Source organism: Camelina sativa, chromosome 7, assembly GCF_030686135.1.
Source record: "Camelina sativa cultivar CO46 ecotype springtype chromosome 7, ASM3068613v1".
Classification (NCBI taxonomy): Eukaryota; Viridiplantae; Streptophyta; class Magnoliopsida; order Brassicales; family Brassicaceae; genus Camelina; species Camelina sativa.
Window position 1 is genome coordinate 3,408,504 of NC_141886.1, and position 25,292 is coordinate 3,433,795.

A 25,292-nucleotide genomic window follows, 5' to 3' on the forward strand; every position below is an offset into this window, starting at 1 on the left:
CAACCTCCATTAGATGTCTATTCTTCCTTTCTGCAACTCCATTTTGTTGAGGAGTGTATGGACAGCTCGTTTGGTGCATGATGCCGTGTTTAGATAAGTGTTCTTTGAATCGAGTGCTTGTATATTCACCTCCATTATCTGTTCTAAACACTTTGATCTTCGTATTAAATTGGTTAGACACATAAGTTTGAAAGTTTATAAATGCATCAATCACACGATCTTTTGCAGGAAGTAATGTTATCCAAGTATATTTGGATTTTTCATCAATAAAAGTCACAAAATACTTGTTGTTGTCCCTAGATACGCATGGTGATGTCCAAACATCCGAGTGAACTAGATCAAAGCATTTGTCATAGATGGTAGTGGATTTAGGGAAAAAAGTCTTACAATGCTTACCCAGAATACAAGCTTCCCAACTAGAGTGAACAAAAGATACATTAGGCATCATCAATTCAAGTGCACGAGAATGAGGATGTCATAATCTAGCATGCCACATAGAACTAAAAGAAACACCTAAACAACTAGTAAAGAAAGATTTAGAGAGACTTGGTGAGATATCATCAAGGATGTAAAGATCATCTTTGCTACCACCTCCTCCAAGTAGATTTCTAGTCTCAATATCCTGAAAGTGAACATCATTAGCCCCAAATATAGCATAACAATTTAGATCATTTGTTGCCCTTTTAACAGAGAGGAGGTTAGATGTAAACTCAAACATATAAAATGCCTTTGAATTTTTATCAAAGAGCTTTAAGTTACAAATTTCTTGAACTGGGATTCTATCTCCATTTGCTATTATAAAATTTCCTCTAGCCGGTTTAATATCATCAAGTAAGCTCGAGTTACTAATCATATGGTGTGATGCACCTGAATCAACAACTAGAGACCTACTTGAGCTATGAGTGAAAAAGGTTTTACCAGAGTCCTTCTTAGCGGCTATGGATTTGAAGAGAGCTTCCAGATCTGATTTCTTCACATAGTCTCCAGAAGCTATCTCCTCTCCATTCTTTGATGTGCCTGCTACACTCTACTCGGCCTTGACTTGTGTTATATTAGCTCTTGGCTCCTTGTTCGTGATGTTTGGTTTGAGATGAGGATGCAGGAACCAGCACTTGTCCTTGGTGTGATTCTTTCACTTGCAGTGTTCACACCCCCTTTTGATATTTTCTCCTCAGGTCGATAAGCCCCTTTGTTTGCCATCGAGAGTTCTCCTTTCTCGCTAAAGAGACCCAATGAACCATGTTCCTTCTGAATCTGGGAGCAGACATCATCAAGACTTGGCAGTTTATCCGACCTCAGGATATGCTTTATGAGATCGTTAAACGTTGGATTCAGAGTAAGAAGAAGAGCAAAGACCTTGTCCTGTTCCCTTCTCTCGTTAAGAACCACAGAATCCATGGTGTTTGGTCTAAGCATTTCAAATTCTTCCCACAAAGACCTAAACTTCCCGAAATGTTTGTTGAACTCCATATCCTCTTGAGTTAAATCATTGATAGCCTTCTTGACTTCAAAGACTCGAGTGAGATTGGAGATGTTGCCAAAAACATTTTTGAGAGTTTCCCATAACTCACTAGCAGTCTCACAATATGAGTAAGCTTCGAGAATAGGAGCCTCAAGCGAGTTTTGGAGTATGGAGAGAACAATCTGATCTTCTTGAAACCATTTAACTTCTTCTTCGAGTTTAGCTGCCTCCTCTTCTTCTTTGATGGTTTCTTTACCATCTTCTTTGGTGGCCTTCGTTGGTCCTCTGGTTCCTTCGATGTGACTCCAGAGTCCACGTCCACAAAGTGCAGTTTTGGTGGTTCTTGACCACAAGAGGTAGTTTCCTCCCTTAAGAACAGTAGGTAGCACAAGAGGTTTTGAGTTTTCCATGTTCAAATGGTATGGATCGTTGAGCAAATTTTCAGAATGAGTGAAAAACAGAGAGATTTAAGTATGAAACAAGAAGAGAATAAGAGTAGTCACGAACGAGAGAGAGAGAATAGATAGAAGAGTTGGGTTGTTAAGAATCAACAACCTAGCTTTGATACCATGTAAGAATTGTGAAAGTAGAATAGTACAGAAAGTAAAAGAGAATGAACACAAAGAATAGAATGCTTAATTAGATTGTTTACCATGTATGTTATATGTCATATATTGACCAACTACAGCATATAGCGGTTACAAAGACATTAAAAAGGACAGGGACATAAAGTGGCTTTGCTCTGCATAACGTCTATGATAAGAGTGACCTGTGATCCTTGTTTGACTCGTCGGTCTCGTCAACCTAGATAACATGTGACTTCTTTCTAAGACACCCTGTAACTCCCTCTCTTCTCGATCCTTTTCTTTCTCCAATCTGTCTTGATATTATAAAGGCCTCTGTTCTTATTCACTTACATGAACCGTAGTCCATTAGTAGTGACTCGTACGGACATTGGTACGGACAGTCGTACGGATACTCGACCTTACTGCAGTGGTCTCGTATCCTCCTTGATCAATAATGTCGACCTAGCTATTTTGTATAGTGTGGTTGGTAAAGGAAGGTATGTTAAGTGATTTAAATACAATATTGGTTAAAACAACAAAAAATGATACTATAGATTACAATTTACTTTCATAACATGTTACTTTCATAACAATTTACTTAAAATCTGTTAGATATAGATCAATAAATTTAATATAGTAGAACGTATTCTCAAAATGATGCCCATGATGGTAATAGTATAAAGTAACGGCAACCGCTTTGATTCTACGTATTGTAACATTAATGAACCAAAGAGATATATACGCAAGTCGTAACACACAGGCATCTTTAGTTGAGTGGAGGAAAGTGGAAGACAAACATGAGTAAGATGTTGATATAACATAGCAAATGGGAAGCTATATAGATGAAGAAGTAAACATGATTATGATTTTTGATTAAACCCCAATATATATTATGGAATGGATTATCAATCAAATCCGCCCAACTTCGACGTTTCATCTTTTCTCTCTGGATTTATGACATCAAAACACATGTGATTATCTCCCAATCACTCCTGTCGAGTTCGTGTCTCTTAAATCATCAACATTTTAAGAAAAAAGAGAGAAGACCCCAAAGTCAACAATTTTGTACTATTTCTTTGGAAACAAAGACTGCGTCAAGTTCCAAATTCATTTACTTCTTTCCTCTATTTCACTCCAATGATGGTAAGCTTTGCATATATAACATACTCTTTCTAGCATTCTATCTCAGTGAAGAATATTCAATCCTACAGTGGCGTGTGAACAGTGCCGGCCCGACAATCATGAGTGCACTACGCAAAAATTCAAAAATGTGTCTTTTTAGGTTTTATATAGAAGATCACAACTTTATTTTAAAGCTTTTTACATCTGAGCCCTTATGCATATTCAACCAAAAAAAAACTTTTTATTTATAAATAGAAAAATCTTTTACATGTTTGGCTTCAGTAGCTTCCCCTGTAGATTGGACCTGCCGGTCCGGCAATTACGAGTATACATTTAACTACAAAATCTTTTTATATTTGAGCCCTTATACATATCCAACAAAAAAAATCTTTTATTTCTAAATAAAAAAACTTTTTATATCTTTGATTTTAGTGGTTTCCCCTATAGCTCAGGTCTGTCTGTGAAGTTATTTGGATATAAATTAAACCAAAGATAACAAATTCAAGAAATTAAACATCATATTGAAATTGAAGTGCAGCACTTTGCTCTTTGAATATTTGACGCCAAATCAAAAGTTGATTTGTTGGTTGCATTCACACATATTCGTACTGTGTTTAATTTTTATTTTGTAACAATTCAAACTTATCATATTGATATTTGTTTTCTCATAAAGAAATTACAGCCACTTGCAACTAAAAGAAAATGAAAGCTTTGGTCGCCGCAACAAATGGCGTGATCAATGTCTATTTAAAAGAATTTCATTGAAATAAATTTGTTGTTTAGTATTAATTTATCTATTTTAAATTATTAGTATTGGTTTATTCTTGCCAATTATCAATGTTTTGTAACGGGAGAAGTTGACATATATGTACAGTTGGAAATTAGGAAAAACTTTTAAAGGATTGAGCAACGGACATAATGCCACCAATCACCATAAATGCATAAAAGATAAGGGCGGCAACTTAAAAGAAAAAGGAACTAATGAAGATAAGATTGCTACTTTTAATTCAAAACATTAATACTCCATTGATATAACTTATAAGAAACTAAAACGAACTGGATTTAATTTTAATTTAGAAAATTACCGAGTTTAACGTTTCTTATTTCACTAAAAGAATCAGGAATTAAAAATTACCAGAGAAAAAATATACTATTCTTAGAATTGTTAAAACACGTTAGAATTGAAGGTGTTAAAACATTTTAATTAGTGTATAATCATTATTCACCGCAACATCTTCAGTTCTGCATGGGTCTGAATTTGATAGACTATTTATGGGAGCCCTGTAATTGTTTCTAAAATAGAATACAATCCATCCTATACCTTTATCTACGAAATCGTGTATGACAAACAAACAATATAAACATTTCGTAAACTACAGTATATGGAATATGAAAAGACTCAAAATTTCATATTAATTACCTTCAAGTTATTATTGTATTATATATAGTTGGTTTGTAATTAAATTTTGTATCTATTTATATTGCAATAAATTTACTGGCTGGAGAGGTTGGGTGATGTCGTTGGCCTACCTTATTTTGTAGTATTTATTTTTGTTAGCTTTCATTTTCACAGCCCATGAGAAGATTACGGTTTTGGAATCTCAGTGTAATTGTTCCAACTGCTTGCTACTCACTCATGCTTTGATCCGAATAAGTATGACCTTTTTGGCCAATTATTTCAACTACATATTTTATATGGATTAACGATGCTAATTTCTCAATAATTTATTATAGCCACTCATATTACATACTTAACAACTGTTAACTCACCCATCATATTCTCATCTTGACAAATATGGATGGTTTCCCTTCATTTCTTTTTAGTATTTTAAGACATGATTATTCACTTGTACTCGTAAAAGTGAATTATATATTTCAATCTTACGAGGTTTATATTGAATCTAGATAAGCTGAACTAATAAATATGTCTTTTAAAACAAACGAACAAAAAGCTGAACTATTCTAATCCAAACAAATCTATCAGAAAACTTAAATGAGTTGGTAGACTAGACCTATACCGTACTGGATTCTTTTCTAATTAACTCTGAAGATATTTAATTCGGTTTACATGTGTAAGTGTAACTAGTTTTCCAGAAGAAAAAAAAAACATATATATACAAATTATTCAGTTTTTTTTTTTAAGTTTTAATGATGACATCAAGTAAAAAAACGATGTGTAGGATTTAATTTTGAAACTAAGTAATACACACTCTTTTTTTTCTTTATGTTAAAGACGTGGTTTACATACGTACATGTTTCGTGGTTTGGTCATACCAAATATCCAAATTGGTAATACTTTTTGGGTTAAGAAAATCACTTTATAAAAGCATTAGAGTAATGTATATGTGATCGATAATTTTCAAACAAACATACCTGTGCAAAAACATTAGAATCTTAGTCTTCGTGGGCGAAAAACCAAGACTGTTGGCTTAAGCGTGAAGTCAACTTGAAGAAAAGGATAATCCTTATCTTTCCGAATTATGGTTAAGGGATAAGGATCAAGGATGTTAGGAGTTATCTAATATTAATAGTTTCTTAGTGGGATTATGAGAAAGGTTTTAGTATAAAAAGAGATGTCAGGATGTGACATAACTTTGAGGTTTTAAGAGAGAGAGATTGAGAGAGCTTAAGTTTTGAGATAATTTTCTTAAGCGATAAAGAAAGGTGTTCTTTGATTCAATCTTTGAGTTCTTAAAACAAGCTTTAAAACAATATTTGGTATCAGAGCAGAGGTTTAAACGATGGCAAAGAATGAAGACGTCGAAGCTACTTCAAGCAAACAGAAAGATGGAGGTGGACCATCTTCGATCAAGTGTCCAATGTTAACTGCAAGCAACTACACTGTTTGGGCTATGCGGATGAAAATTCTCCTTAAAGTAAACAAGGTTTGGGATGTTATAGAAGCGGAAGACGATGATGCTGATCTCAACGATATGGCTATGGCTTTACTATTTCAATCCATTCCCGAAGCCCTTATTCTTCAAGTCGGTGAACTCGATAATGCAAAGAAGGTTTGGGAAGCTATCAAGATGAGGCATGTCGGAGCAGATCGAGTCAAAGAAGCTAGGTTACAAACCTTAATGGCAGAGTTTGACCGACTTAAAATGAAGGATGCAGAATCCATTGATGACTTCGTTGGGAAGTTATCTGAAATCTCATCGAAGTCAGCTGCTATAGGAGAAGACATCAAGGAACCCAAACTTGTTAAGAAATTTCTTAAAACTCTTCCTCGTAAGAAGTATATCCACATTGTTGCATCGCTTGAGCAAGTATTGGATCTCAACAAGACAAGTTTCGAGGACATATGAAGAGCGTATCACCGAGGAAGAAGAGGCACAAGAGGATCAAAGCAAATTAATGTATGCAAACTCGGAGACTCAAGTGGCACCACCTGCAAATCGTGAATTCAATGGAGGATACTATGGAGGGTATCAAGGTAGAGGTCGCAGAGGTCGGTTCAGGGGAAGAGGTCGTGGAAGATTTAATGGACCAAGAGACCTTTCCGAGATTGAGTGCTTTCAATGCGATAAGTTTGGACACTATGCCTCAAAGTGTCCAGAGCATGATGCTATCGAAAAACAAGAAGTTGCAGAGTCTGAATCGGATGATAGTGACAACGGAGGCAAAGTGGAAGATGAGGAAGAGGAAACTGGTGAAGGACAACCTATACTAAGGAGGTCTGGTCGAATGATCACAAAGCCGAAATATCTAAACGATTACGTGTTACTCGCTGAAGAAGAAGCAGAGAAATTGCTAATGTGTTTGGACAACGAGCCGATGAACTTCAATGAAGCAAAGGAATCGAAAAACTGGTTACAAGCCTGCAAAGAAGAGATACACTCAATCACCAAGAATCGAACTTGGGATCTGGTTGAACTTCCACATGGAACTAAGCCTATAGGTCTAAAATGGGTTTTTAAGCTCAAAAGAAATTCGGATGGCACCATAAACAAATACAAGGCTAGACTTGTGGCCAAGGGATATGTGCAGAAGTATGGAATAGATTTTGAGGATGTATTTGCTCCAGTTGCACGAATCAAAACTATCTGTCTCCTTATTAGTCTTGCTGCGTCTAGGGGATGGGAAATACACCATCTTGATGTCAAAACAGTGTTTCTCAATGGTGTGTTAAAAGAAACAGTCTACGTATCACAACCAGAGGGTTTCGTGTTAGAAGGGAGTGAGGACAAGGTCTACAAGCTCCACAAGGCTTTGTACGGTCTGCGACAGGCACCGAGAGCGTGGAACGAGAAACTCAACCAAGTTCTTAAAGAATTGCAGTTCAAAAGGTGTTCAAAGGAGCCATCGGTTTACCGAAAGAAGGTTAATGATGAAGTTATTCTCGTTGCAGTTTATGTTGATGATATATTTGTCTCAGGAACAAGTTTAAAGATCATAGAGAGCTTCAAGAGGGAGATGGCATCAAAATTCGAGATGAGTGATTTGGGAAAGTTAACATACTATCTTGGAATAGAAGTGTGTCAAACTCAGGAAGGGATAACTTTGAGTCAAGAGAGGTATGCGTTGAAGATCCTGAAGGAAGCTGGAATGAAAGACTGTAACCCGACGCACACACCAATGGAGGAAGGCCTAAAGCTATCAAAGGCGTTAAAAGAAAAAGATATTGATGGAACGAGTTACAGAAGGATCATAGGGTCTCTTCGATACCTGTTACATACACGGCCTGACCTATCATATTGTGTAGGGGTTCTAAGTCATTATATGCAACATCCTAAGGAGTCACACAGAGTGTCCATGAAACATTGCCTAAGGTATCTTAGAGGTACTACTACACTTGGCTTGTTTTTCAAGAGGTCCTCCTCACTAGGTATGAAGCTTGTTGGGTACAGTGACAGCAGCCACAATGTAGACCCGGATGATGGCAGAAGCATAACAGGACATGTGTTCTATCTCGATGGTAGTTTGATCACATGGTGTTCTCAAAAACAAGACACAGTGGCGTTGTCGTCATGTGAAACAGAGTTCATGGCTGCTACCGAGGCAGCGAGACATGCCATTTGGCTCCAAGAACTCCTCAGTGAGATCAACGAGTTACCGTGTGAAAGGGTTGTGATTCGAATAGACAACCAGTCCGCAATCGCTCTTACTAGGAACCCGGTATTCCATGGTCGGAGCAAGCATATTCACACAAGGTTTCATTTCATTCGAGAGTGTGTTGAGAACGGCCAAGTCGAAGTTGAACATGTACATGGGGAAGAGCAAAAAGCTGACATTTTAACAAAGGCTTTGGGAAGAACTAAGTACAAGGAAATGAGGAACCTCATCGGAGTGGAAGACATGAACCAACAAGACTTCAAGCTTAGAAGGGAGAATGTTGGTTTAAGCGTGAAGTCAACTTGAAGAAAAGGATAATCCTTATCTCTCCGAACTATGGTTAAGGGATAAGAATCAAGGATGTAAGGAGTTATCTAACATTAGTAGTTTCCTAGTGGGATTAGGAGAAAGGTTTTAGTATAAAAGGAGATGTCAGGATGTGACATAACTTTGAGGTTTTAAGAGAGAGAGATTGAGAGAGCTGAAGTTTTGAGATAATTTTCTTAAGCGATAAAGAAAAGTGTTCTTTCATTCAACCTTTGAGTTCTTAAAACAAGCTTTAAAACAATAAAGACTTCGAAAGAAAATTAGGTGAAAGCTTAAGAGAAAGACAATTATGATATAGTACACGAAGTTTGACAATATGGTACACGAAGATGTCTTAGGGTAATCCCATGGTTATACATCCATTTGGATGTCAAAAGAATTAATTAATAATATTTTAATTTAATTTAATTATTTAACTATTTTTTAATTTATCTAACCAATAAAATAAAGACAGTTGTAGATTTGGTGTCTTAATAGTTCTGGGCAAAGACACTTCTTTTTCATCTCTCTACATTTTCTCATTTTTTTATTATTTTTATTCTTCTGATCCTCTATATATAGAGTATATCCGATGGATTTATTCTTAGTGTTTCACTTATATTATTTATTAAAAGATATAGTATTTGGGTAACTATAAATATATATTTTGGTAAAGAAAATAATGAATTATAATTCTTCATAAATTAGATATCTACTAGCTGTACTACCACAACACAAATTATACGCTTGTGCCAGATATCAAATATGGGTGTATTATTCACATATATAACATATTATCTAATTTGATTCAAAAACTTCAAAGTTAAAACTTTTAAAAATTGTTCCGCGATGATATATATATTACACAAACTAAAGAAAAAAACGTACACCTACTTTCAACTAAAATCGGCTTTACCGTGACTGAAGCTCACAGTTTTTCAATATAAAAAGGCGAAACCCTATATAAATATTTGACTTTAAGGATGCTATTTTTTAATTTCAAAAAACATTATAGTGAAAACACTCAAATTGAAAAAGTGGTTTATGAACGTGTGTGTAGAAAGAAAAAGTGGGTTTATCGCTTGCTTATAAATTTAATTGAAATGAAAATATGTATTTTTTGACTTATGAATTTCAATTTTCACCCAAAAAAAACGAGGTATGAGATTCAGTGTCATATTAATGGGCTTTGACTGTTAACTATAGAAGTACGGCCCAGTTTAATAAACCAGAGTCTATAGATTATTAATTAATTACGCATTATCTTCATTGCTCTTCCATTAAAGCTTCGATTTTTTTTCAAACACTCGCTCGAGCGAGAGAGTCGAAGACTAAAGTCGCCAACTGTGTTAGTAAGGGAAGGTGACGCCACTCTCTGTTTCGGTTCTGGGCTTCTCTTATTGTTTCCGAAAAATGGGATCTTTCATCTTCTCGTTCTCGGTTCTTGGTTTGTGTTCAAGAGAGAGACAGAGAGAGAGAGATGTATCTTGCTATGAATCTTGTAAAGAGTACTTTTGTTACATCGATTGAATCTGTTGTTTTTGATCAGTTCTTGTTATTAAAGAAGAATCCAAACGTCGGTTACTGTCTCTCTTCTTAGATTTTAAAACTCTGTTTTTTGATATTGTTAAAATTGTCAAAATTGTGTTCTTGGGAATGGTTATTTTATGAACATGACATGTTCGACGTTTTGCCTCTAAACGCAGAAGTAAGATTTTGTGGTTTTTGAACAGCTACAATTAAGTGCTTAATTACCCTCTTCTCTTAATCTCTTGATTTCTCTTGGCGTGTGTAGGAAGTAAAAGACGGTTCTGGGAGTTGTATCAAGCTCCAATCTTGATCCATGCTCAGTATCAATGAGGGGTAATATGCTCCGGGTTTACCCATCTCCTCTTGCAACTTACGAGCAAGTCGTGGCTGACAAGGATCTCTTCATGTCTACATTGTCAAACTTACACTCTCAAATGGGTACAAAATTTTGGTAAGATTCTTTTTGATATAAAGATATATATAGTTACAACACTTTTATTGCCATCATCAGTCCCCAATGTCCATTGCTGAATTTTTATTTATACATGATTTTAGGATTCCGAAGGTAAGATTTGAGGATATGGACTTGCATAAGGTTTTTTGCGAGGTTACTTCACGTGGTGGAATCGAACAGGTAACAAACATGTAAACAATCTTCATGGTCATGTGATTTAGAAGTCTAGAAATCTTCATGTAATCTACAGAAAGATTAAACTTTGTTTGTGTGTTTTGCAGATAGTTAGAGAACAGAGATGGAAGGATGTATTTGATACGTTTAACTTCCCCAAGTCACAACGAAACCCCATCTTTATCCTACATATGCGCAGACTCTACTACTCGCTACTTCACAACTACGAGATCATCTACTTCTTCAAAGCTCGTGGCCTGTTTCCTCTATGTATGCACATTTGACTTACTTGCTACTTCATAATTACGAGATCATCCATTTCTTCAAAGATTTGACTTACGAAAAATGAGCCTTTCTTCTCTTTTTTTTTCAGTGACCGGATTTGTGTATGGAAAAAATGAGAGTGGTTATCTTGTTACTTTCACAATGGGATCATGGAACCTGGAAGGAGTTTTGTATGAGTCTACAGAGAACAGAGTTACTCAAGACCTACAGAGACAGAGCTATGATATTTTCCCCAACACTTTGACTGATAAAGCCAACCCTCAAGAGCTTTTTAAAACAAAACGCATTCAGTGGGACAAGGCCATTAAACAGAAGAAAATAGAGGTATACAATATCAACACTATGTTAAGATCTGGCTTTCATTGTCTAAATTCTAGACCTTCATTGACCATTCTTCCTGATAAGTGTATCTTTATGATCAACATAAATTAGATTATTATTGATGCTTTGCCGCTGCAACAATGGCTTCCCAAGGAGAACACTGAAGCTGATGTTCTAATGCAAGAATCGGAGGAAAATGAAGATGAGGAATACTATTCTGATTCCGAAGTGGAAGATCTGTCTCTTTGGGCTGAGCAAACGACTCATATGGAGAAAGCCAGTGACTTGATGGTGGCCGGTGAGCAGAGCTCTTATTCTCTATTTTTTGTTATTACACAGGGTTGAACACATGAGTTTCAGACATGTTACTTTATAGAGTCAAACCCCTAGATGTACTCCTTGCTCAGGGAAACCAACCGATATAGGTCTTAGGCTATTAGCTGAATCATTGCTGCAACTTTATCGTCATTGGTGTAGTTTGAACATCACCTTGAAAGCAGCCAATTCTCATTATATAGTTTCTCTCTTTATCTGTTTTTTTTTTCTTTTGCAAAACACGTTACCTTCTCTGCCATATATTGTTATGTTCTCATGCTGCTTAGAAAGTTGAATATTTATGTGTCTCATCTTCTTGTGCAGTTCCTGTGACTGGAGTGTTGGATGGAATATTTGATAGTGGTTATTTTGTTACTGTTACAATCGGATCAGAGAAGCTGCAAGGAGTTCTGTATCCCCAGTCTCCTCTACTCAACACAGTTACCCAAGAGAAGCTCAATGCAGAGGAAAAAGCGGTATATAACATTGACATCACATTTTAACGTTTGTAATTTGCATATAGCTTTAGGCAATATCGTCTACAGTATAATCTTGATTTCTAAGCTCAGGCTTTGATTTTGAATAGATTAACAAAGGGATGGAAGTAGTGGAGGATAAACCGCCCTGTAGCAGAGAAAATGGAAGATCACAACCATGAGAAGCTCATCACTGATCACAACCAAGCCCTCTTTGAAGATGACTTGATGGGCACGTCTCAGATGGATCATCACTGATCACAACCATGAGAAGCTCAGTTGGAACAGTTTTGCTTGTACTCTTTTCCTTATAGTACATATTGGTTTTGAAACATGATATAGCTTTAGATAGGTTACTTCTAGCACAATATATACTTAGGCTTTAGGGTTTGTTGTAGCGTTTCAATTTTGTTCCTTTTAACCGAGCTATAAAAACCAAATTACTGTAACTAAAAACTGAATTACGTCTAAATTAGTTACTACAACATAACGCGTAAATGCTTCTAACTTTCTAAATGTTAATCATTTTAAATAGAGAACTAGCTACCAACCTGCGGAAAACCGCAGGCTGAACTTTTTTTTTGGTGAAATTTTTTAATAATTTATTTTGTTATTATGTTATTTATTAATTTTTAAAATTTAAGCTGTTAAACAGAACTGATATAGATTTTATTCGATTAGATTTTTAAAATCTTAGCTGTTAATTTTTTAAATAATATTTTTTCTTTTCAATTACAAATTAGTTTAAATTTGAATAGATTTTATTTATTTTGTAGATTTAAGTTAATTTGATCAGTTAACAATTTTTTGCTGCTTATTAATAATTAATTAATTAAAATTTTCTAATGGCAAGCGAACGTAATTTTTTACACATTTGAAGGTTAGTTTCATATTTGTACTCCCCAATTAATATAGTAGGATTAGGATTTTTTTTTAATAGGAAAATTCACGTATTAAACTAGAGCAACATTTCTAATTTGATTTATTTTTAAATTTGTTTCTGACTCTTTTCTGCTTTCCTGTATGTTGAAAATTAAAATAGATAATAATTTCTTGTCGTTTATAAATAAAACACACAAGTTGTATAACTTGGTGAAACTGCATACTTTTTATCTAAAGCATATAATGTAATGTAACAAATAATGTAATTAGACACATGTACATACAAATTAATGATATTACCTATCCTTTAAATAATAAAAGAGATGGGAAACAATATTGTTATGTTTCTTTCTTTTTTTAGCATACAGATTTGGTGTATGTGTATCCTTCTAAAATATTGATATTGTTATTTTACTACGTACGTAATTAAAAATTAGTTTCACGTCTTAAGAGATATCAAAACTTTTAGTTAAAGATCTTGCTATCATCGCAAGTTTGCAACAAACTATTCGATGAAAAGTTGAACAAAACTGAAACACTTTAACGAAAAAAAAAGGCAGAGTTATACTTCTGTTTTTCTGAATGTTACTTTGCCATTTTCCAATTACAGCCAAAATATGTTTAATTGGTTTTCTTACCTTATAAAATTAGTTGGTTTCCTCGATCTCCTCTGCGTAATATGTTATGTATACCGAGAAAACCAGTAAAATAACAATATATGATTGTTTCAGAAGGATACACCAAATCTGTATATGCTAAAAAAACAAAGAAACTAACAATATTGTCTTTTTCAAAAAAAAAAAAAAACTAACAATATTGTCTCCCATCTCCTTGATTATTTAAAGCTTCAATAATCCTTTCATGTTCCTCACACTAAAAACAAGAAGACAAAAAGAATCCAATCATTCTATCAACAAAAAAAAAGAAAAAAAAGATATGGGTATGTCTAAGAAATTAATGAAGGCTATAATTATATATGTGGCTCTTATTATGGTGTTCTTCACATTTGCAACACTCAAGACCAATGCACAAGAAGTGATAATAAGCTATGACGCTCTCGCTCAAGATCATGCATGGGGATGTAGTCCAAAGTATCCTAATTTACCAGCTTGTCAGAAAGAAAAGGTCAATCCTTAGTTTCAAATATGCGGAGTTATACTTTTTCAAGTTCTGTTTATTATAAAACAGTATCGTTTACTGTTTATACCCAAATGTTTACTTTAAATTTATGGTGTTTATATGTGAAGGAAAAGTGATATCATTAATTTCTATATATATGTACATGTGTCATATATTACATTATTTGTTTTAAATAAAAATTAGAAAGTTTCACCAATACAGCTTGTTACCTGCTCCAAGTAATTATCTTCGATTGCAAATTAATTTTGTTACATTTAATTAGTGGAATTTTGGTAAAATAATAGACCACCGTCAACTGAATCACGTCATAATTATTTAAAGTTAACGCGTACATCTTTGATTATTTGCTCCAACCTAAGTATGAATGTATGAATTCAATTATTGATATCTTTATAAAATACGAAACCTAGAAAAAATAGCCGGCTCTCGTCGACTATTAGTGCGATAAAACTATCTATCTCTATGATTTTGATCTTTTGGCTGTAGCTAAATTTGTCTAAATGATAGCAATAAGTGGTCTCGGAATACTACAAATAGCATTTCATTTTTAGACCCCTATAACCAAATTACTTCCAAAGGATGAAAGCTAGGCCATAAAATTATACATATACACACAGCTTTATTTATACTTGTTTCCCTCTCTCTCTCTCTCTCTCTCTCTCTCTCTCTCTCTCTCTCTCTCTCTCTCTCTCTCTCTCTCTCTCTCTCTTTAAGATCACTATATACGTAGATTGTAATCATATTGGTTAATCAGATTTTAATAGTAAAGTGTCAGTTCAAGGTTTCTGTTTTTGTGTTTACTTAAAGATAAAAACGTGTTGATGTCTTGATAATTCGCACATGCTTTTTTTGAACTTAATAATTCCGCAATGCATTATCAAAACGTCACCAACTAAAAGAAAAGAAAACAAAATATATTAAGCAGAAAGTCTTGATTCCTTTATTCATAACCAATCAAAATGAATGTTTATTGGTTTTTGTGAAATTTTGACGTCAAAAACAAAAACTTCCTGAATTTTCTTCTAGCTAGCTAGATTTCACCATGCATATGTAAAATAATAATAACATTCAACGTATACATCATTGTTTTCTTAAACTCTTTAAAGTTGTTGTAAATACATGATTCGACTTAGCACTATATTATTCATTTGTAAATTTCTGTCGTATAAGTAAATAAAAGAAATACTCAAGAAAAATATAAATATCAGCTCAAGTAACGAAGAGATGAATATTACTATAATCTAGCAAAACATATATAGTCTCTCTCTGATCCATTTCTCTCTAAGTTTAATCTCTCAAACACAGAAGATAAGAAAATGATTTGTTTCCGAGGCTTAAAGTTTGGTAGATTCTTCACCACCAGGAACTCCGGTAAAATATCTCCGGCCACCGTCTCAAAATTATCGGAGAAAAGATTGTGGAACGAATTTCAAGAAGAAGATCACATCCTAAAGGTCCACGTAAGCTCTTGGTTACCTTCGCCAGAAAATGTTTTCCGGTGGGAAGCTACCATCAACGGCCCGACGGGGTGCCCTTATGAAAAAGGAGTGTTCGCCCTCTCCGTTCACATCCCAACAAAATATCCTTTTGAACCACCCAAAATCACATTCAAGACCAAGGTAGCCAAAAATGAGATAACCGGTTTAAGTAATAGTGGCTATAGTTAGGTAATGTTTGGTTTCCGGTTTAAAATTTCGTGTGTTTTTTTTTTTACTGCGTCCAGATGTTTCATCCTAATATAAGCCAAAGAGGAGAAATCTTTGTTGATATATTGAGATCAGGGTGGTCATCAGCGTTGACCATCAAAGTGGTACTGCTTTCTATATGTTCGATTTTATCGAACCCGGTTGAACCGTTTTTGGTTCGCAATCATGCCGCGAGACTGTACGGGAAAGACCGGAATGCTTACGTGAAAGTTGCACGAGAATGGACTGTGAAGTACGCAAAGGGAGGATTAGTTTGATCTTAAGTTAATTTATATACTTTATTAGTTTATGGATCCATATAAATGACTAGTGTTTTTGGTTTCTCGTCAGTTCAGTGTCGTGTAAGCCTGTAAGGTCGTGTGATACCAAGAAACTAGAGCTGCTAAACCTTGTTGAAAATTGCTTTTTATATAGAGTAAGCGATTCAATTGATGCGACTAACTGAAGAAAAATTAGAAATATGAGAGTTTCTTTTTCGTCCAGCATAAACGTGTTTGTACTTGGTGATACTTTTTATTTTATATTAATGTATATATGACACATACATATAAATATTAATGATCACTCATCACATTAACACCATAAAAATATAAACACAGTTCGGATCAAACTCCATTGTTTGAAACTAGGGATTGACCCTTTGTTTCTGACAAGCTGGTAAATTAGGATACTTTGGACTACATCCCCATGCATGATCTTGACCGAGAGCGTCATAACTTATTATTATTTCTTGTGCATTGGTCTTGAGTATTGCAAACGTGAAGAACACCATAATAAGAGTCACATACATAATTATAGCCTTCATTAATTTCTTAGACACTAGATGAATACCCGCGCTATGCACGGGCTTATAGCTTACTGTTTTTTAAACAATTTTGCTACTAATTTGGTTTTTTGTGTAGAGTTTATCTATTTTTTAATTGTATAAATCTTGAAAAATATGATTTTGACTGTGATTTTTATTAATACTTTAAATAGGTTTTTTCATTTTGCAATTGAATTATTAGATACATGCATGGACAACTTTGTTTTGAGAGCTTAAACATTCTACAATTCTTGTCTAAAATTTCTTAAAAAATATTCCAAATGAAAGCTTGATCTAAGGATGAATATTTTGTAACAAAGAGTTTTTTAGCTTCTCAGTTATATACTATGAAATACTAACATTTTAATTTATCAAAATTGCAGCTTGGTTAACTCTTTAATAGATATAATTATGATAAACATCTTCCTTTCATGTTAGCTCTTTAATTTCTTGAATATAACTTTAGAATTTTTTTTAATATAAGAATTTTGTTTAATTTTCTATTTGACAACTTCTAAATATTAGAATATGAAAACCCTTTCCTCTTTGTCTCTGTATTTTGCTAAACCAATATTTTACAATTTTATTCAATTATCTTCCATTTGATATTTTTTTCAATCTTCTTCAAAAAAAATATTTTTTTCAGGGACAAACTTTCATGAATTTCTCTACAATATTAACAAATATCTCTATCACTGCTGCAACTATTCAAACTATTGACAAAATTGTAACTCCTAAACCATATATCCATAGATTCATGGTTTACGCCGAGAAGAAGAAGTGGCTCTTTGATTCAATCCCGATGTCTTTTTTGTCTTTTGGTGATGCATCTACTTTCTTGGAACATGTTATAAACCTCTCTAAATTTTTTATGTAAATATTGAAACTGTTTTTGTGATATAAAAAAAAATACATAAATAGGTTTCTTTGATTTTAATGAGCATACATAGATGTCACTCTCTCCACTGCTGATGTGTCACTCAGATGGAGAGAGTTGGCCATCTTTCATAATATATATATATATATATATATATATATATATTAACAATCTTATAATCTATATTTTTAAATTATTTAATCATCAAAGGATTAGTTATCTTTTTAAAAATATTATGTGAAGCAAAATAGATAATGTAAAGAGAAATGTATATTATGAAATCACATTCTTTATTGTCTTTGCATCAAAATAAAAATTAATATCAAATAAATTTGTAATTAAGTAATTTAAAAATATTTTATATTCTCATAGCTTATTTCTAACATGTGATTTTCGTAAATTATTTTCTATTATCCTACATTATAAAATTATTATGCTGTACAACTTGCCTGTAACCATTTTATCTTGGAATTGAGGTAGCCGATTAAGAAGGAAAGAACTTATGAAAGTAAGTGTTTTAGTTTTCACTATAGTCTGAAAGAGAAGGTGTTTGTGTGGTAATAGGTTGATTTGAAAACTAAACTTTATAAAAAACCAAACCAAGTTTTTTTTGGTTTTATGGCCTGTAATTAATTAGGTTCAAACTACTAATGAGTTTTGTTAATAGATCCATACAACAAATGAGTACATGTGTCGGATATATAACACGTCGAGTATTATCTTCTGAACAAAAGTTGAGAAAAACCTTCTCATATTATATAAGACACCCATATATATATATATATTTAAAGGACTCGAATTTATATATTAAAAGATTGGATTTTTGTTGTTGTGTGAGGAACACATGAAGGATTATGAAGCTTTAAATAATAAAGGAGATGGGAGACAATATTGTTATGTTTCTTTCCTTTTTTTAGCATACAGAGTTGGTGTATCTTACTATTTTCTTCCTTAAGTGATTAAAAAATTAGTTTCACGTCTTAAAAGTTTTATTAAAGGTTTTGTTATCATCGCAAGTTTGCAACAAACTAGCTACTCGATCGATAAACTGATGAAGAATTAACGAATAAAAGACAGAATTATACTTTTCTTATCCGATACAAAAACAGTATGCTAGCTGTGCCAACTACAAGCTAAATTATGTTTTGATTGGTTTTCTTAACTCGTAAAATTAGTTGGTTTGTTCTTCGTAATATAATATGAATATAATTGACGTGGAATCAACAACATTCTTTTATTAATATAATGATTTTATACATTTAACAAAACTCACTCGTTAATTAATTGTACCGTACGTAAATGGCAGACGACAGTAGAAGAATATGGTATTACGAAGTGCGTTTGAAGTTTTGAACTTTGAAGTTTGTATTATGTAATTTGTAGAATATTTTCCAAAAAAATGAAATTATTTGTTTGTCACCAACTAATATGGTTTCTATTTTTTTAAATTGTGATAGAAACTATTTGTTATTCATATACGGTACTTTTAGTTTTAGAGGAGTTTGATTTCTTTCGTAAATTTGCATTTGAAGTTTGTATTTATAGTTTATACTGTGTAATATTTTATGATTTTATCAGATAAAATGAAAATATTCGTTTCTCACCAACTAATAAGTTTTCAATTTCAGAAATGTGATTAATATCTTTCTCCTAAATGTATTTAATTATATATCTTTGAATACATTTCCATAAATGTTATTCGATGTTTCAACTAATAATTAACTTGTCTCACTTACGTATTATGCCAAGTATATTAGAGATAATTCAATAAATAAATCTGGAAGTCACACAACTATAAAAGCCCCTCAAAAGCCCTCAGCCTCTCACAGCTATTTAGCAAAAACAAGCTCTAACAGTTTCTTAATTACACAACAATATGAACAAGATAATCTTCCTTCTTATCCTCTCTCTCGTCCTCCTCCCTCTTCACGTAATTGTGGTGGTGGCGCTCGTCAGCTGGACTCCCATTAAACACGTTAAGGATCCTCACATCTTACATATTGGCGAAGTCGCAGTCTCTATGTACGACAAACAAACCAAATCGGGACTGAAGTTCATGAAAGTTGTTCGCGGTGAGTCACAGGTAGTCTCTCGTGTAAATTACCGGCTACTAGTGGCGGCTAATATTGAGGACGACGGCCAGTGCAAAAACTACGTGGCGGTAGTATTGGAGAAGCCGTGGCTGAAATCAATGAATCTCACTTCCTTCAAGCCAGTCATTATGAATTAGTGGTTGTTTCCTTTGACAAGTTTACATGCATGTAACCTACATATTTTTTAAATATATCGAAGAAGTTAAACATAAACAGAGGAAAAGTTCATTTCTGTATATTATGTTCAAATTTCATGAAATGGAAGATCTGAAGAAATGATATTTGAACAAGTCTTGACATCTACTGGTTTTATCTATGGGCGGTGATACTATATTATAACCATACATAATATATGCGATTAATTAATTTGATATGCCTTTTGTTAACTTCTAACAAACATTCTAAACCGAAATTCCTAGTCTACAAATATTTTTTATATAAATGCCATATAGTATGGAACTTTTATTTCTTAAACGCTATTACCATTCCGATCTTTATTGTTTTTACATTATTTGTATTGTCTTTTGCAAATCTCACATCCACATTTTGCCTTCTAAAAGTTTTGATTGGAATTTTCTTTTTCTCCTCAAATTTTGACAAGGTAGAAAAAAATAAAAAATAACTCATATGATTGACGAGATAAACCTGTAATTTTTGCTTAAGAGTCTTTAGTCGCCAAAGCTCTTTGTAAAGACTTTACTTGCAATAAAACCCAGAAATGAAAAGACTTAGGATTCTAATATTTCAAAAAAAAAACATGTTCTCAATATTTATCAATGATTCAATATGTATTTTACAGTTCTGTAAGACTGTGTTTCTTTCTTTGTGTTATTGTCAAGTTTATTGGCCACAGGAAAAATAAGGAGAAAAGAATTCGGACATGAGTTACGTGTTTGTTGCGGCAATGTAAAGTTAAACAGAAATCTTGACATTTCTATGCATTGTTTACATTAATATTATCCTTTGTTGTAAACCATCGTCATTTCAACTATTATAATCCGTTGGTTTACTTCTTTCTAAGTTACGTGGAGTACACAAGTAATATTCGAGAATTCAATGTTATTTATAATAATATTTGTGAGTTTATCCATGAATCTAATCCATTGTAGGCCACTACATCTTCTATTTTTTTTTTTTTTTTTTTTTTTCATTTTGTTAATATACACTATGTGGTGCTAAAGATCCACTTTTAAGTGGTAAAGAACAGAATTAGTTGGTTTATATTTGATCAAAGTTTTGTCTTCTACACAGTACGGGCTTAATGCTAGTAGTTTATTAAATCAAACCACTTAAAAGCCAAACAAAACAAATTATAACAAGAAGCAAAGAAATAGCTAGTAAGAAGAAATTCTTGACTCCTTTATTTCTTAACCAGTAAAAAATGAATGTTTATTTATTTTTATGAAATTTTGACGTCAAAAATAAAATCTTCCCGAATTTTCTTCTAGCTAGATTCCACCATGCATATATGTAAATAATAACATTCAACGTATACATCATTGTGTTCTCAAAACTCTTTAAAGTTCTTGTAAATGATTCGACAAAGCACTATATTTACATAAGTTTCTGTCGTAAAAGTAAATAAAAGAAAGAAAATATGAGAAGTTACTAACAGAGGAAAAGTACAATAATCTAGCGCAACATAGTCTCTCTCCATTTCTCCCTATCTCTCAAACACAGATTACATATAGAGGAAAAAAAAATATAAAAAATGATTTGTTCCCGAGACTAATTAAAAGCTCGTAAATTCTTTAATTACCTCCAGGAACTCCGGTAAAATATCTCCGGCCACCGTCTCAAAACGGAGAAAAGATTGTGGAATGAATTGCAAGAAGAAGATCAAATCCTGAAGGCCCACGTAAGATCTTGGTTAACTTCGCCAGAAAATATATTCCGGTGGGAGGCTAGCCCGGCGGGTTGCCCTCCTTGTTCTCATCCCAACCCAATATATCCTTTTGAACCACCTAAAATCACATTCAAGACCAAGATAACAAAAGATTAGAATACCGGTTTAAGTAATCGTTCGGTAATGTTTGGTTTTTCGGTTTAATTTTTTTTTTTCAAACTAATTGTGTCCAGAATTTTCATCCTAATATAAACGAAAAATGAGAAAATTTTGTTGACATATTGAGATCACGATGGTCATCGGCGTTGAACCATCAATGTGGTACTGCTTTCTATATGTTGGATTTTGTCAAACCCGGTTGAACCGTTTTTGGTTAGCAATCATGCTGCGGGACTGTACCGGGAAGACCGGAATGCTTACGTGAAAGTTGCGCGAGAATGGACTGTGCAAGTATGCAAAGGGATGATTAGTCCGATCTTAAGTTGTAAGTTTAAATTTTATGACCATGCAAGCGGATCAGTAAGCTTTGGCATCGGCTCAACCAAACAGAAAAGGCCCTTCAAGCTCTATAATTTCCTGCTATCAAATCCGAACTTTATCGCCATGATTTGCAGTTGCTGGTTCTCTTTTAATGTCCTTGGCTCAGTTATGTTTAGAGTATCCCGTAAGCTTAAGCTCCTCGAAAAGCTGATCAAAGACTTCAGTAGATCAAACTACTCAGACCTGGAAAAGAGAGTTCAGGAAGCACATGTCAAGCTTTTAGCTGCCCAGCAAAATATGTTAACTACTCCGACCTCTGCAAATGCTTTTTTTGAGGACGAAGCTCAAAGACTCTGGTTTATCTTGTCAAGAGCTGAGGAGAGTTTCTTCCGACAGCGATCACATATCACTTGGCGGCGAGATGGAGATTGTAATTCTAGATACTTCCACAAAATGGCAAACCTGAGGTTAGCATTCAATCATATCCATTACCTGGAAGATGACAATGGAGTCATGGTCGAGTCTCCACAGGGCATTCAAGCTTTATGTGTCGATTATTTCTATGATCTTCTGGGTAAGGATGTTCCACCGCCTTTGTTTATCCAAGAAGATATTACCAACCTTCTAGACTTCACCTGTTCTGACTCCCAAAGCCAGTTCCTTACTGCCCCATTCACTATCGAAGAGATCAAGGAGGCTTTCTGTTCCCTCCCTCAAAATAAGTCTAGTGGTCCCAACCGCTACCCTACGAAATTCTATGTCAGCTGCTGGCGCATTGTGGGTGGGGAAGTCACTGCAGCTATAAAGGAATTCTTCTCCTCTGGAAAACTCCTAAAGCAATGGAACGCGACAACACCGGTCTTGATTCCTAAGATCTGTTACACTTCAAAGCCATCTGAGTTTAGACCAATCTCTTGCCTCAATACACTGTACAAGGTTATATCAAAACTCCTTTCCAATAGGCTAAAAACCCTGCTTCCAGATGTAATATCTCCTTCACAGTCAGCTTTCATTCCAGGAAGGCTCCTCTCTGAAAATGTTTTGCTGGCCACAGAGATTGTTCATGGTTATAATAGAAAAAACATCGACCCCAGAGGCATGCTCACGGTGGATCTCCGTAAAGCATTTGACTCTCTTAGATGGGATTTTGTGATTTCAAAAACTTAGGGGTCTCAAAGTCCCATAACTTTTTATATCATGGATTACAAAGTGCATCACCACCCCTACTTTCTCCATATCTGTAAATGGGCCCACAGGTGTTTTTTTCAAAAGTCAGAGGGGATTAAGGCAAGGAGACCCCTTGTCCCCCTATCTTTTTGTGCTAGCAATGGAGGTATTCTCAAAGCTCCTACTCTCAAGATACAACTCAGGTTACATCTTTTATCATCCTAAAACATCAGAGCTGGAAATCACTCATTTGATGTTTGCGGATGACGTCAAGATATTCTTCGACGGTGGAAGCTCTTCTCTTCATGGAATTACAGAAACACTGGAGGATTTTGCGGGTTGGTCAGGCCTAACCATGAACAGAGAGAAAACGAAGTTATTTCTAGCTGGGATAAATGATATGGAGTCTCTTGCTATTGCAAGCTATGGTTTCCCGAGAGCAGCTCTTCCAATAAGATACTTGGGCCTTCCCTTAATGTGCAGAAAGCTAAAAGTCACTGAATATGCCCCTCTAGTGGAGAAGATCAGGGGAAAATTCTTGAGCTGGGCTGTGAAATCTCTATCTTTTGCAGGAAGACTACAGTTGATTGCATCGATTATCTCTAGTATTGTTGTGTTTTGGATTTCCACCTTCAAGATACCAATACGCTGTGTACGGGAGATTGAGTCTCTCTGTTCAAGATTCCTCTGGACCGGGGGTATTGAAAATCACCATAAAGCAAAAGTGGCATGGTCCAAAGTCTGTTTACCCAAAGCAGAGGGAGGATTGGGACTTCGACGTTTTTCTGAATGGAATACTACTCTCAGCCTTAAATTCATCTGGCTATTATTCTCCAATAATGGGTCTCTGTGGGTGGCTTGGCACAAACATCACCACCTTCAGCACTCGAACTTTTGGCTTCAAACGGAAAGCAGTAATGACTCATGGAACTGGAGGAGTTTACAACGCTTAAGGCCTCTAGCGGAAAAGTTCCTCCGGTGTACTGTGGGAAATGGAACCTCATCAAGCTTCTGGGGGGACGTCTGGACCCCGTTTGGCCCTCTCATCAAGTTTCTGGGATGTGAAGGTCCAAGGACACTTAGAATCCCAATCTCATCATCTGTGGCTGATGCCACAAGAGGGCCAATTTGGAATCTTCCATCGCCAAGATCAAACGAAGCTCTTCAATTACAAACGTATCTTACAACATTCTCTTTGCCGCTAAACGAGGAGAATGAAGATGCATATGATTGGGTCATTTATAACGTACCCTATAATGGGTTTTTCCTCTTTGCTCACTTGGCACTCGGTCATGCAAAGAGAAGCTATCAAGAGTTTGGCACAATTGATCTGGTTTAAAGGCTCTACTCCGAAAAATGCTTTCATTATGTGGGTTTGTCACCTCAATCGACTGCCCACAAAGTCTAGGCTTGTATCTTGGGGGTTGCAGATTTTCCCTGTTTGTGATCTATGCTCCAGAGAGGATGAAACCCGCTACCACTTGTTTCCATCCTGCCCATTTAGTCGAGCTATTTGGGACTTGGTCTTTTTGAGGCTAAAACTATTCCCTCGTCTTTTTCAGACCTGGGACAATCTTATTAGTTGGATGTCAGCCACAAACAGGACCTCGCCTTCAGTACTGCGGAAACTCGCGGCGCAGGCTACGATATATGCAATTTGGAAACAGTGAAACAATCTCCTGCACAACGCCCAGGTAAGTGCCCCGCAGGTGCTCTTCAAACAGATAGAACTGGAGATTATAAACACTATCACTGCCCGGAAACACAAGAAAAATTTCAGAACCCTTTTGTCCCTATGGATAATGTAAAGGCTTTTGTTGTTATGTAGTCCTTTTGCTTCCTTGTTTTTTTATTTCTTTTTTGCCAAGGAACCAAGTATTTCGGTAACTCACTTGTAATCCCGACACATTTTCATTTAATATGATATTAATTGTTTTAGCAAAAAAAAAAAAGTTTAAATTTTATAAGTTGATGGATCTATATATTGCAATTATTGATCAACTATCACTTCAGTTTTTGGTTTTTCGTCAATTTACTTTTACAGTGAGCAATTCAGATATGTGAATGGGATTTACCGAAGAACATTAAGAAATATAAGTATTTGTTAAGACAAGAGGTTTAGGGAATTGTTCTCTTGTATTATTCATCTGCTGCATAGAATACAACATATATATAGGATACAATATTAGGGATTAGGGTTTATACTAATAGGCCGATAATGGGCATCCAT

The 25,292-nt window shown here is 34.6% G+C and overlaps 5 protein-coding genes and 1 pseudogene across 6 annotated transcripts; 5 read left to right on the plus strand and 1 right to left on the minus strand.

The window, feature by feature from the left end:
- The first annotated feature begins 5,891 nt into the window (after positions 1-5,891).
- Positions 5,892-6,458, plus strand: LOC147940791 (uncharacterized). Its single transcript, XM_087458273.1, has one exon. The coding sequence runs from the start codon at positions 5,892-5,894 to the stop codon at positions 6,456-6,458; it is 567 nt and encodes a 188-aa protein (XP_087314399.1).
- A 3,263-nt stretch (positions 6,459-9,721) lies between these two features.
- LOC104700175 (high mobility group B protein 15-like) lies at positions 9,722-12,522 on the plus strand. The gene is made up of 8 exons (XM_010415642.3): positions 9,722-10,219; positions 10,307-10,492; positions 10,597-10,675; positions 10,777-10,939; positions 11,043-11,278; positions 11,387-11,573; positions 11,915-12,066; positions 12,177-12,522. The coding sequence occupies exons 2-8, from the start codon at positions 10,368-10,370 to the stop codon at positions 12,246-12,248; spliced, it is 1,014 nt and encodes a 337-aa protein (XP_010413944.1). The 5' UTR covers positions 9,722-10,219; positions 10,307-10,367; the 3' UTR covers positions 12,249-12,522.
- A 1,340-nt stretch (positions 12,523-13,862) lies between these two features.
- On the plus strand, positions 13,863-14,267 carry LOC109125566 (uncharacterized). The gene has a single exon (XM_019227424.2). It carries the CDS (start codon positions 13,885-13,887, stop codon positions 14,083-14,085), a length of 201 nt encoding a protein of 66 aa, XP_019082969.1. The 5' UTR covers positions 13,863-13,884; the 3' UTR covers positions 14,086-14,267.
- Positions 14,268-15,279: 1,012 nt separating this feature from the next.
- Positions 15,280-16,222, plus strand: LOC104700176 (uncharacterized). The gene is made up of 2 exons (XM_010415644.3): positions 15,280-15,707; positions 15,812-16,222. Exons 1-2 carry the CDS (start codon positions 15,405-15,407, stop codon positions 16,049-16,051), a joined length of 543 nt encoding a protein of 180 aa, XP_010413946.1. The 5' UTR covers positions 15,280-15,404; the 3' UTR covers positions 16,052-16,222.
- Positions 16,223-16,419: 197 nt separating this feature from the next.
- Positions 16,420-17,935, minus strand: LOC109125388 (uncharacterized). Its single transcript, XM_087458274.1, has 2 exons — positions 17,926-17,935; positions 16,420-16,613 (listed from the first exon to the last, which is right to left on the minus strand). The coding sequence occupies exons 1-2, from the start codon at positions 17,933-17,935 to the stop codon at positions 16,420-16,422; spliced, it is 204 nt and encodes a 67-aa protein (XP_087314400.1).
- Positions 17,936-19,319: 1,384 nt separating this feature from the next.
- On the plus strand, positions 19,320-19,859 carry LOC109125389 (cysteine proteinase inhibitor 5 pseudogene; annotated as a pseudogene). The gene has a single exon (XR_015560668.1). The product of XR_015560668.1 is annotated as a cysteine proteinase inhibitor 5 pseudogene (transcript).
- Positions 19,860-25,292: the final 5,433 nt, after the last annotated feature.

Coding starts and splice junctions, on each gene's coding strand:
- LOC147940791 (XM_087458273.1), top strand. CDS start 5,892: ATGGCAAAGAATGAAGACGTCGAAGCTACTTCAAGCAAACAGAAAGAT.
- LOC104700175 (XM_010415642.3), top strand. CDS start 10,368: ATGAGGGGTAATATGCTCCGGGTTTACCCATCTCCTCTTGCAACTTAC. Junction 10,493..10,596: donor CAAATGGGTACAAAATTTTG/GTAAGATTCTTT, acceptor ACATGATTTTAG/GATTCCGAAGGTAAGATTTG. Junction 11,574..11,914: donor CAGTGACTTGATGGTGGCCG/GTGAGCAGAGCT, acceptor CTTCTTGTGCAG/TTCCTGTGACTGGAGTGTTG.
- LOC109125566 (XM_019227424.2), top strand. CDS start 13,885: ATGGGTATGTCTAAGAAATTAATGAAGGCTATAATTATATATGTGGCT.
- LOC104700176 (XM_010415644.3), top strand. CDS start 15,405: ATGATTTGTTTCCGAGGCTTAAAGTTTGGTAGATTCTTCACCACCAGG. Junction 15,708..15,811: donor AAATCACATTCAAGACCAAG/GTAGCCAAAAAT, acceptor TACTGCGTCCAG/ATGTTTCATCCTAATATAAG.